The 12,193-nt window shown below is 45.7% G+C and overlaps 1 protein-coding gene across 4 annotated transcripts in view; it reads left to right on the top strand.

Moving 5' to 3' along the window:
* The window catches only part of SRPK2 (SRSF protein kinase 2), a 234,592-nt gene that overhangs the window by 27,153 nt on the left and 195,246 nt on the right, over positions 1–12,193 (top strand). The window contains exon 3 of one of the 4 annotated variants that reach the window (XM_030215993.1): positions 7,155–7,246. The exons of the other annotated variants lie outside the window; for them this stretch is intronic. Within the exon in view, the coding sequence (XP_030071853.1) occupies positions 7,200–7,246 (47 nt within the window). The 5' untranslated portion in view covers positions 7,155–7,199. The remainder of the gene's footprint in view (positions 1–7,154; positions 7,247–12,193) is intronic. 4 annotated transcript variants of the gene reach the window in all.

Below are 12,193 nucleotides of genomic sequence, written 5' to 3'. Positions count from 1 at the left end.
TAAACATAGACGGGTGAGAGATGTGTTTGTGGAGTCCCGATGCGGCACTGCCGTAAAACGGGCGGCGGTAGAGGAGACCTTGCAAGTCTTGTTGCACCTCGGAGCGGTGATCCCGGTGCCTCCAGCTGAACGCGGCTGCGGCCACTATTCCATTAATTTTGTCGTGCCTCGAAAAGGCGGGTCTTTCAGGTCGATCCTCGACTTACAAAGAGTAAACGAGGCTCTCAGAGTACGACATTTCTGCATGGAAACCCTGCGCTCTGTCATTGCGGCGGTACAGCCAGGAGAGTTTCTCACGTCTCTGGACCTAAAAGAAGCTTATTTGCACATTCCTATCTGGCCTCCACACCAGCGGTTCCTCTGCTTTGCAGTTTTGGGAAAGCATTTCCAGTTTCGTGCCTTGCCTTTCGGCCTAGCCACAGCTCCCCGTACCTTTTCCGAGGTAATGGTGGTAGTAGCTGCCTGTCTCAGGCGAGAGGGTATCAGAGTTCACCCTTATCTCGACGACTGGCTCATCAGAATGGACTCGGCAATCGAGAGTCGTCTTGCCACAGCCAGAGTGGTGGCGGTCCTGCAGGTGTTAGGCTGAGTGGTCAGTATAACCAAACGTCACCTAACCCCCTCTCAGTCTCTCGAGTATTTGGGGGTCCAGTTCGACACAGCTTCGGGGTTGGTCGTTCTCCCTGACCAAAGGTGGTGCAAGCTTCAGAATCAGGTCCGTCTGCTCCTGCGGATGCCTCGCTCGCTCGCTCGCTTGGGACTTTGTCCAGCTGTTGGGGGGTCGATGACGGCCACCTTGGAGGTGGTGCTTTGGACGAGAGCGCATATGAGGCCTCTGCAGATTGCCCTGCTTCAATAATGGTCTCCGATGTCCCAGGAATATCAACGCAGACTAATGTTGCTCCTTGCGGCCCGGCTCAGTTTGGAGTGGTGGCTCTCCGACAGGATGCTGCGGCAAGGAATGTCCCTGTTGCTTCCTTCCTGGTGTCTGGTGATAACAGATGCCAGCCTCCTAGGCTGGGGAGCGCATTGCCAAGGAAGCTATGCTCAGGGTCTGTGGACACCTGTGGAAATGGGGTGGTCCATCAATCGCTTGGAACTGAGAGCGATATTCCAGGCTGTTATGGCCTTTCAAAAGACTCTGAAGGGGCTTGCTGTCCGGGTTCTGTCAGACAACACGACAGCGGTGGCATACATAAATCGTCAGGGCGGCACTCGGTGCAGGACCCTGGCCACAGAGGCCGCTTAGATTTGCCACTGGGCCGAGCTACACCTGTAGCTTCTGTCAGCAGCTCACATTGCAGGTCAGAGCAATGTGCAAGCCGATTTCCTCAGCAGGCATCAAATCGACCCGGCGGATGGGAACTGGCAGAAGAAGTCTTTCTTCAGATTTGTGACAAATGGGGGACACCCGGAATGGATCTAATGGCGTCTAGTGCAAACGCCAAAGTGCCTCGCTTTTTCAGCAGAAGGAGAGATCCTCATTTGGCGGGATTGGATGCTGTGGCTCAACCCTGGCCCTCGGGCCTCCTGTATGTGTTCCCTCCTTGGCCCTTGATAGGACGAGTCCTACTGCGGATTCGACAGCACCAAGGTCTGGTGATTCTCATAGCTCCAGATTGGCCAAGGCGTCCATGGTATGCGGATCTCCACCGGATGTTGGTGGACGCTCCTGTGCATTTGCCCCTGGTGCAGAACCTGTTGGTTCAGGGTCCGGTGACTATGGAGGATCCCTGCTGATTTGGTCTTACAGCCTGGCTATTGAGAGGGCGCAATTTAGAGACAAGGGCTACTCTAATAAGGTCATCTCCACTCTCATGCAGGCCCGCAAGCGGTCCACCTCTGCAGCTTATGCTCGGATCTGGCGCAAATTTGAAGCGTGGGGTGTGGATCTGGCGCAAATTTGAAGCGTGGGGTGTTTCAAAGGTGATTACACCCACGCGAGCTGCAGTCTCAACTGTGCTGGACTTTTTGCAGGAGGGCTTACAAAAAGGCCTGGCTTACAATTCCCTGCGGGTGCAAGTGGCAGCATTATTATTCTATCGAGGGAAGGTCGCTGGCTGGTCCCTTGCTGCTCATCCGGACATTGCCAGATTTCTCAGAGGGGTGCTTAGCTCCGTCCTCCTGTCCAGTTGCCCTGTCCGGCATGGAACCTGGGGCTAGTGTTGAAGGCTCTTCAGTGTTCTCCCTTTGAGCCGCTTCGGAGAAGGATGTGACTCTTAAGACAGTCTTTTTGGTGGCCATCACATCGGCTAGACGCGTGTCTGAGCTGCAGGCGCTGTCCTGTCGGGACCCTTTTCTGCAATTCTCGGAGTCCAGATTAACGGTACTTACAGTGCCTTCCTTCCTGCCTAAGGTGGTTTCAGCGTTTCACCTGAACCAGCCCATTTTTCTTCCTTCCTTTTCTAGGGAAGAGTTCCCGGACTCCTTTGGGCAGTTACATCTTTTGGATGTCCGCAGGGCGCTGTTGCAGTATCTACAGATGTCTAATGACTTTAGGACTTCTGATCACCTTTTTGCCTTGTTGTCAGGTCCTTGGCGTGGAGGTCCAACGTCTAAGGCCACTATAGCCCGTTGGCTCAAGGAAGTCATTTTTGCTGCGTATCTGCTTTCAGGTCGGTCTCCGCCTGAAGCGTTTAAGGCGCATTCCACGAGAGCCATCTCTTCCTCGTGGGCTGAAACGGGTGCACTCTCTCTTCAAGAGATCTGTAGTGCGGCTACTTGGGCTTCTGAGCTCTCTTTTGCCCGGCATTACAGGCTGGATGTTGTAGCAAAGCAGGACGCTGTTTTTGGAGCTCAAGTATTGGCTTGTGGTGTGACCTGTTCCCACCCTAAGTAGGGATTGCTTTTGTACATCCCATCAGTTAATGGATTCATCTGCTGCTGATGACAAGGAAGGGAAAATTAGGTTCTTACCTTGGTAATTTTCTTTCCTTTAGTCACAGCAGATGAATCCATGATCCCTCCCTGTCGGACTTTGTTTTTTGTTCAGATCTTTCATGCAGATATAAATCTCATTGGGAGAAGTTGGAAAACAGTTATCAGAATTTCTACATGATGTTCTACTACAGGAGGTTGAGATCGTCCCTCCTTTGTTGCTCCTGTTCTGGGGCGTTTGTTCGCTGTGAGGAAAGTTTGTGCTACTATACCTTTATGGTTCACTCTGCTTTGGAAATCTCAAATACTGAAGGCAGTTGGGGGCTAGCCGTCCAAGAGGCACTATGGTTTTTCATTGTTCCAGTTTTTAATGGATTCATCTGCTGTGACTAAAGGAAAGAAAATTACCAAGGTAAGAACCTAATTTTCCCTTATTTCTGGGATAAACATCATAAAATGTATTGAGCTTTTCTGGGATCTTGCCAGGTATTTGTGACCTGGATTGGCCACTGTTGGAAACAGGATACTGGGCTTGATATACCTTCGGCCTGTCCCAGTGTGGCAATACTTATGTACTTATGTACCCAATGACCTACTGGTTGGAGGAAGGCTGAATTTTTTTTTTTTCAAGAAAAGGGCCTCTTGTAATATCAGTTCAAATAGTCCAGGTGGGTTACACCCTCAATTGGCATCAAACCTATCTAAATTGCCCACCAGGAGCTTAACAATTTAGCACTCATCATCAGGAAGTGCTCACAGAGGAACTCTCTTCCTTTTTAAAGGCCCATGCAGTCGAACCTGTTCCACCAGGAGAAGGAAAGGGATTCTATTCTAAGTACTTCCTCATGCCCAAAAAAACAGGTCTAGGATGGGATAAAATCCCCCTAAAGGCCCTGAACAAATGTCTGTAAAAGAAAAGTTCAGGATGATTTCCTTGGGCACCCTTCTTCCTGTGATTTCAGGAAAACGACTGGCTGTGCTCTTTGGACAAAGGATGCTTACACCCATATTTGGATAAAATACTCTTTTTCAGAAAGGGTGATGGATGCGTGAAATCCACCCCCCCCCCCCCCCCCCCCCGGTGGAGGTCGTGGAGACAGTGACTGTGTCAAAGTTTAAGAAAGCGTGGGACAGGCATGTTGGATCCCTTAGGAAAGAAAGAGTTAGTGGTTACTGAGGATGGGCAGACTGGATGGGACTTTTGGTCCTTGTCTGCCGTCATGTTTCTATGTTTCTTGGTATCTCGGATTTTGAGTAGAGAAACATCACTACAAGTATCGCGTTCTACCATTTTGGCCTCTCATCTGCCCCCAGGGTCTTTATAAAATGTCTTACATTAGTTGTAGCATTGCTACACAGACTGGGAGTGCACGTTTTACCTTCTCTGGACAATTGGTTATCCTTCTTCAGCAGATTTATCTCGCTTCTCAAATTTTTTTGTTCCTACGTCTTCCATGCATAGATTACATTCCTATTCCCCCTTCCCAGAGCTCCAGAATATCTCTGTTCTCTGACATAATTTGTATTTTACCATCCTCTGCACCAGTTCACCCAGAACTCGTAGATTGCAAAACAGCTGGAGTTCCACATCCAGGAAGTACCTATACGCTGCTCCACCTACCTGTCTGCAGGCACATAAGCCTTGGAAGCTCAGCAGTCAGTTGCACTACAGCCCCAGGGCCATGACTGCACATGGTACTTACCGCTCTCAGACCAAAAACCCCAGTGATCACATGCTGAGCAGGAGATCACCAGACACAAAGGAATATATTCATATCAACTAGGGCTGCACTTTAATTGCAGTTAACTCTGTGATTAATGCATTAAATCATTAATTGCGATTTAAAAAAAACTAATCGCTTTGCTTTTTCTCCTGTCTCCACCAAACATCTCTTCTCTCTTCCACTCCCAACCTCTGTCCTAGGTGCAATCCAACATCTTCCCCCACCTGATATTCAGCGTCCCCCCCCCCCCACTCCAGTTCTACCTTAAAGGTGGTCTTCTGTTGAAGCTCGCCAGTGGCAGCATTGCACATATGTTGCCTGGTCCAAAGTTTTTCCTCTGGCCCATCCCGCCCCGGCAGAACCAGAATGTTATGTTAAAGAAGGTGGGACGGGCCAGAGTGAAAGTTTCGGAGTAGGCCGCAGGCAGCATATGTGCAACGCTGCCACTCCCCGGATCAGCAGAAGAGAGAGATAATGGACCCCAGTAACGAAAGAGATGATGGAACTGGGGGAAGAGGAGAGGGAAGGAAGGTTGAAAAAGGGAGGTATGATGGATCTGGGGTTGGGAAGGAGGGAGATTATCAGTACTTTAGGGAAGGAAAGGGGGATGGGATTTGATATACTGCCTTTCTGTGGTTATAATGAAAATGGTTTACTTATTATATACAGGTACTTATTTTGTACCTGGGGTAATGGAGTGTTAAGTGACTTGCCCAGAGTCACAAGGAGCTGCAGTGGGAAATTAATTACCTTTAATTGTGCAATTAATTGTGATTAAAAACTTTAATCGAAATGCAACCCTAATATCAGAATACTCTGTACCATCCCACCTGCTAAAGCTCTATCTGTCACAGAGTAAGTGGTTGGGGAGCTGAGTTAGGGCTGACTTTTTAAACTAACCAGTGCCTTCTGCAAAAATGGAAATTGCACACTCTTTGTTGGTGGCAGCATTAGCACAATGCCCCCTCCTTTAGTAATACTGGTGACTCCTATACAACATCCCTTTTTCTCTCTCCTTTTACTAAACATCCTGTTCTTTCTCCTCTACTCCCTGCCATTCATCTCTTTTCCAGGCCTATATAAAGTGGAAGGATGTGGCACACCACTATAGCAGTATCTATTCATTCATGATTCCCTGCGCATCCCAAAAGCTAGCCTGTGTTGTCAGGACTAGAGCAGCAGAGCTGTCCTGGAAGTGAAAAAGGAAGCCAGGAATCAGTAGCTGAACTAAAAGTGAAACCAAATCAAGAAACACATAGTTTGAGGGCAGTGTACCCTTGGTTCCCTTACAGTCTCCAGCCACATCTCCTATCACCATGTTGTTTCTTTGGGCTGATAAAGCATAATGATCCCACTGTGTCTCTTAGGAAGTAATGAGAAATGATTGTTTTTTTATTTTGTGAAAAACAGGGAGATGGTGCTCTTCTTCATTTCCTTTTCAATTTGAGACTTGATTATAAGTCCCCTCGGCTATAGAACTGCCAAAAAGGAACAATTTTTAAGAGATTTTTCAGACCATGGCATCACATAGTGAAACAGTTCCTGGAAAAGGGCAAAATACAGTTACTGCCTCTATTTGACCCAGCCCAGTTAGCACAGAAATCTTTACCTAAACCTTAAACACTTTTTCAACCTTTGTGTATGTATGTAGTTTAACTTCAGTCATCTGTCTCTACTTGCTCTTGAGTTTTTTCTCTGCCCTCGCTTTCCTCCTGTTAAGAATTCTCTTCCAGTCTTCCTCCCATGTCATCATAATTTCTTTCCTGACGTGTGTTTGTTTTTCCATAGTCTCTCTACCCACAGTTTCTCTTATGTTTTTTCTAGTCTCACTCCTTTTCTTATCTCTACCGTGACCCACTTTCCCTCAGCCTTTTTTTAAAAATCCCACATAGCTCCTCACCATTGCTTTTAGCTTCTCTTCTGTCTGCAGCTTGTGACCCCTCCCAACCTGCTCTTTTTTTCTTTCTTCTTGATTGTCTCCTTCTCCCAGAAACCCTTCCCCATACAGTCCAAGCTATCTCCCCTTCTCACCCTCACAGCCTGTTTCTACGGTCACACAACTCCACGCCCTGTCCTTGTTCCTATCACTTAGCCTCTCTTCCCTTTACAGTTCCTTTCTACCTCTTCCAACATTTCAAAGAAAATTCTCTGTCCCAGCCAGTGACCCCTTTCCATTCTCTTTACGCCTTCCTTGCCCCTTTATTCCTTTCCCAGTACAGTCTTTTTTAAACCTTAATTGCTGTAGGTATTACTTTGGCAACATACAGTATGAAAAATTCCTTTGATGGTGTCTGTCTGCTCCAGGGGCGTAGCCAGACACCCAATTTTGGGTGGGCCTGGGCCCAAAATGGGTGGGCAGAAGAACCCCGCTTCATCCCACAGATGATGTGGTCTCTCCTCTCACCTGCATGCCATATGGTCTCTCAAATATCCTCCCTCTCCTGCACACCTTTCAAATAGCAGATTTTCACCGGCAACAGGCAGCAACTAATACACACTGCTGATATTAGCTCCATACTCTTCCCTCTGATGCAACTTCCTGTTTCCATCTAGGCAAGAAAACATCAATGCGAAGGCTATGGGTCCAGTGTAAGCAGTATGGATCAGTCACTGTTCACTGCAGGCGAAAATCTGCTATTTACAAGGTATGCAGGAGGGACAGTTGTTGGGAGTTTTCGACTGGTGGGGATCCCTGCCAGCTACATTATAGCTATGCTGGTACTGGATGGGCCTGGGCCCACCCAAGCCCACCCTTGGCTACGCCACTGGTCTGCTCCCCATTGGCAGCTCCTAGGCTACAGCAGCTCCTCCTGTCGGTCAGACACAGCCAGCCAAGAAACAGGAGACGGGAAGATGTCAAAAATTTGAAGCCAATTAGGTTAGTCTATCTTTCCTCTTCCCCGCTCAGCCATCATCTAGTACACTCAAAACAAAGCAAGCAAACCTGTGAGATGCTACATCCTTATTGTTGTTATTGAATCTCACTTATATTTTTAAACATGCTGGCTTGTGCAGCATATGGATGTACACAGAGGAAGTATGGTTTCATCAGTTAGAGTACTGATTTGTTCTACATTTAAATCAATGTGTCATTTGGAAGGGCTGGCTATAGGGACTCCCTCTGTTCATGCAGAGATGTTTTCACCTAGTAAAGGGCCACCAAAACCGACATCATGTTATGAGAATCAGGTACTTAACAATCAGACTTAATATTTGTAACTACAATTTAAAAAACAAACATTAATTAGGTTGAAACTGGGAGCATTTAACATCTTTTTTTCCCTATTGCCTACATCAAAAGAAAAAGATGGCATGTGGGGAACTTGCTCATTTTTGTTTTGTGGAATGCAGTTGTATATTATAAAAATGCACTTGCTTTTTTTATTTCTACTATTTCACAGATATGTATTGAATAATGAGGTAGGGGCTTCCTTCATGCAGAAGTTCTTTCCAGAAGCAGTCTAAATTTGCCAACATTGTCCAGTTCAGCACACTATTATTAGTTGCCAAGTTCATACAAAGTTAATTATGTTCAATGGAAAATAAATCTGTTGATTCAGGCTGCTTGCTATGTGAATATTCAATCACTGTGTCATTATTGATACTAAGTATTACATATTAAGGGCATTTGTTGTAAATTTTGCTTTAATTTGTTTATCCAGTCCTTACATGCACATAGTTTTGTGTTTTAAACCCAGTGGTGAATCCTGAGGGTAATTGAACAATTAGGTATAAACTGTGGATTTTTTAAAACTTGTTTTGGATTGTCTTGGGTCCTGCTGATGTACATCTGCTGTCTGGAATTTCGGAGGATAGAAATGAGAAAATAAAAATTTAATTTTGGATGTACTCTGTGGAAGTTGTTTACTTTTGCAGTGTATGTATGGATGCCTATTCTGGTGTATTTATGTGATAATATTTGAATAACATGGCTACGATTTCTGAACATGCAGCATCATTAAAAGACAGACTTTTAAATTCCCAGCTAAGTATATATGGTAACCTCATCTTGTTAAATGTTTCAGACATATCCATGTACTTGCTTCCATGATATATCTGAATTCTGTTCTTCCTTCTCATTGTATTTTCAAATGTAACCCACATTGAACCCAAGTTTGCTTGGGATAATGTGGGACAAAATGTAAAAAACAATTTAAAAAACCCAAAACCTTTATCCTCCACCTTTTAAGACACTGCCTATCCAGCTGGATGGTGATGGCACAATGAAAGCAAGTTGGGTCCAGTGAAGACTAATTCCTTAGCTGGGTCCTAGTATTACCTTATTGAAAATGCGTAATACAGCAGAGAGAGGGAGCAAAGTACAAACAAAAGTCCAAATAGCAAAAGAAAGAGTACCAGGAGCCTTCAAAATAGGGACATAGATCCTTTAATCATATGTATTGGTAAAACAATCCTTGGATAGACCTGACACGGGCCGTTTTTCGGCGCGTAGTGCTTGTGTCAGAGGCCACAAAGAGTAGCAGGAGGCGTGTGACAATGTTGTTTAACTCAACGAGATTGTTGGAAGCAATATGCTGCAACAATATGTTGTCCCTTCGCATACAATCAAGTAGAAAAGACCTCTAGTGAAAAGACGCTCTCCTTCAGTAACGGACTCCATTACTTCATAAAGGAATGCAACAATGACTAAGCCTCTGCTCTGCAAGTGCTCTCTGGTGTGATCTCCTAGGCCTGTGTCTTGGAAGTTGCTTGAGCTTGACTGGATTGTGTGCATAGACTAAGTAGAACAACTTTCTGATGAAGAATGTATGCTGTCTATATTGCTGCCTTATTCCAGTGTGACATGGAGGACCTAGACAGGCACAGCCTCCCCTTTAAACAAGAATAATGTCAGGAAGTTCTTTTTCACAGAGAGGGTGGTAGATGCTTGGAATGCTGTCCTGCAGGAGGTGGTGGAAATAAAATTATAACAGAGTTAAAAAAATGTGTGGAATAAACATAAAGGAATCTTGTACGCATAACGCTTGGCTGCTCTGCACTGGCATCCCCTCCTTAGGAAGGAAATTGTGTGCAAATGAGCTAACAGTGAGCAGCTCATTTGCATGCGATATTTCCTTCATGCATGCCCGTTCCTTTCCGAATCGCTAAGAAATCGGTAAGGGAAGGGCTTTTTCCATTCAGTTAGTCCACTGCAGTGCCCCCTAGGGTGCCCGATTGGTGTCCTGGCATGTCAGGAGGACCAGTGCACTACGAATGCTGGCTCCTCCAAATGAGTTGGATTTGGTCGTTTTTGAGATGGGCGTCCTCGCTTTCCATTATTGCCGAAAACCGGGGACGACCATCTCAACATTTATGTCGACCATCTCTAAGGTCGACCTAAATGTTGAGATTTGGGCGTCCCCGATTGTATTATCGAAACGAAAGATGGATGCCCATCTTGTTTTGATAATACGGGTTTCCCTGCCCCTTCGTGGGGGACGTCCTGTGAGGACGCCCTCAGGAAAACTTGGGTGCCCCGTTCGATTATGCCCCTCCACATCACTCTGGGCTTGTCTAGCAGGATGAAAATCCATGCATAGAATGGAAAATCAAAACTATCCACTATACCCCATTTGGACTACCAGTGAAATAACACAGCATTAAAGCTTTGATTAGTGCTTCAAAACCATTCTTTTAATACACAATAGGTTCAATATTTAAGCTTAGAGCCAGCTGGAGTTCTGAGTTTGGAACTCTGCTGCTATCATTGAGAATTTCAAACTGAGCAATATGTCCATTATTACAAAGTAGAAAGACTTAAACAACCTAAAGAGAATCAATGGAATAATAGGTCTTTAACCTTGTAGAAAGATTGAAAATTGTTTTACTTTTATTTTATGGTTAATATTCTAAGTCCTCTGTTTACAAAGTCTCACTAGCGGCTGGTGGTGCATTACAGACGACACAGTCCATTCACTTTGAATGGGCTGTGTCGGCAGTGCCGCGTGGCTTTGTAAACGGGGGTAAATATATCCCCCTCAATAAAATTGTAATTAAAAATACTCTAATTCCAGATGTTTAGAAATATAACCCTGTAGGGAAGACATTTCAAAGTTTATCTCCAAATGGATAAAAATGATTGTTAAAAAGATTGGAAAAATAAATCCTGATCCTTGTGCATGATTGGCACATTGTCTAATGCTCATGTTTGATTTATTCTTACTGTACACCACCTTGAGTGAATTCATAAGTACATAAGTAATGCCATACTGGGAAAAGACCAAGGGTCCATCGAGCCCAGCATCCTGTCCACGACAGCGGCCAATCCAGGCCAAGGGCACCTGGCAAGCTTCCCAAACGTACAAACATTCTATACATGTTATTCCTGGAATTGTGGATTTTTCCCAAGTCCATTTAGTAGCAGTTTATGGACTTGTCCTTTAGGAAACCGTCCAACCCCTTTTTAAACTCTGCTAATTCCTTCAAAAAGGCGGTAAATAAATCCTAATAAATAAAACTGTAATTAATTTAGAAGCATTTTCCAGTAATGCTAGCTACTCCCTGTAGAACTGAAATTTCAAATTTACAAAAACACTCTTTCAGTGATGTCATAGCTAGTGGCCTGGCATTTTCTCTGAACCTAATTCGTTCATAAACTAGAGAGTCGTGGTTTAATGCATTTTTCTAATCTTGTTATTTCTTACACCACTTTCTCTTCCCTTAACTTCCCCACGCTATTGGTTCAAGCTAAGGGCAAAAAAAAAAATCAAACAAAAAACGTTTGCCCAAATTTCAGTTACGGCTGACATCCTCAGTCTTCTACCAGTCTATGAGGCAGATGCACTAAAGCTAAATGAGCCTTTAATGACCCTCCAACGAGGAAAATTTGATCCGTTGCATGCATCAAAGGGCTTTTACCGAGGAAGCCAGCAGCTAACGAAAACGGAATGGAGATGAGCAATTAGTGTGAAAACCCCATTGAAACGACATGCACTAACCTTTTCCGATTGCCTTTACGCAGGAAAAAGGCAGGAAATCTAACGAGAGGTCTGGACCTCTCGTTAGGACAGCTCTGTGCCAGGAAAAATCATTAAGTGAAAAAATAAACAAACTTTGAGCCAATCCCAGCGCATTAGCAGAGCTAAAAGCGCTGTGATTGGTCCAAAGGACGTCAGAAAACACATCAAATAAAAAAATAAAAAAAGGATCGGGAGGGGGCAAGGGCGCTCATCAGGAGCGTCCTGTATGGACGGCCTTGCCCCCCCCCCGCTGCTCCCCACTTTCCGCCGCTCCCCCCCCCCCCCCCGAAAAAGCAAAATGCTAGCTGGCTGCCCCGGTCCCCCTCCCTTCCTGTTCCTGTGTTCTGCAGAGCTAACTCCGCCTCCCGTTATTCTTTCGCACCGTGCCCCGCCCCCGCTGCCCCCCCTCAGGTCGACTACACCGCTCCCCCCCTCCACCGAGACCCCCCTCCCTATTAACGACCCGAGCAGCGCCTCTCACCTCTTTCAGAAGCGCTGCACGGGCAGGAAGATCTATTGTGTTGGTTGTAGAGTCTCCATGACGTCTCTTCTAACCTGGCCCAGGCCCCGCCTCCTTCTGACCTGGGCCAGGTTAGAAGAGACGTCATGGAGACTCTATTTTGGTGATCTTGA

Source organism: Microcaecilia unicolor, chromosome 10, assembly GCF_901765095.1.
Source record: "Microcaecilia unicolor chromosome 10, aMicUni1.1, whole genome shotgun sequence".
NCBI lineage: Eukaryota > Metazoa > Chordata > Amphibia > Gymnophiona > Siphonopidae > Microcaecilia > Microcaecilia unicolor.
This window is presented reverse-complemented; position numbering and strand designations above follow the sequence as displayed.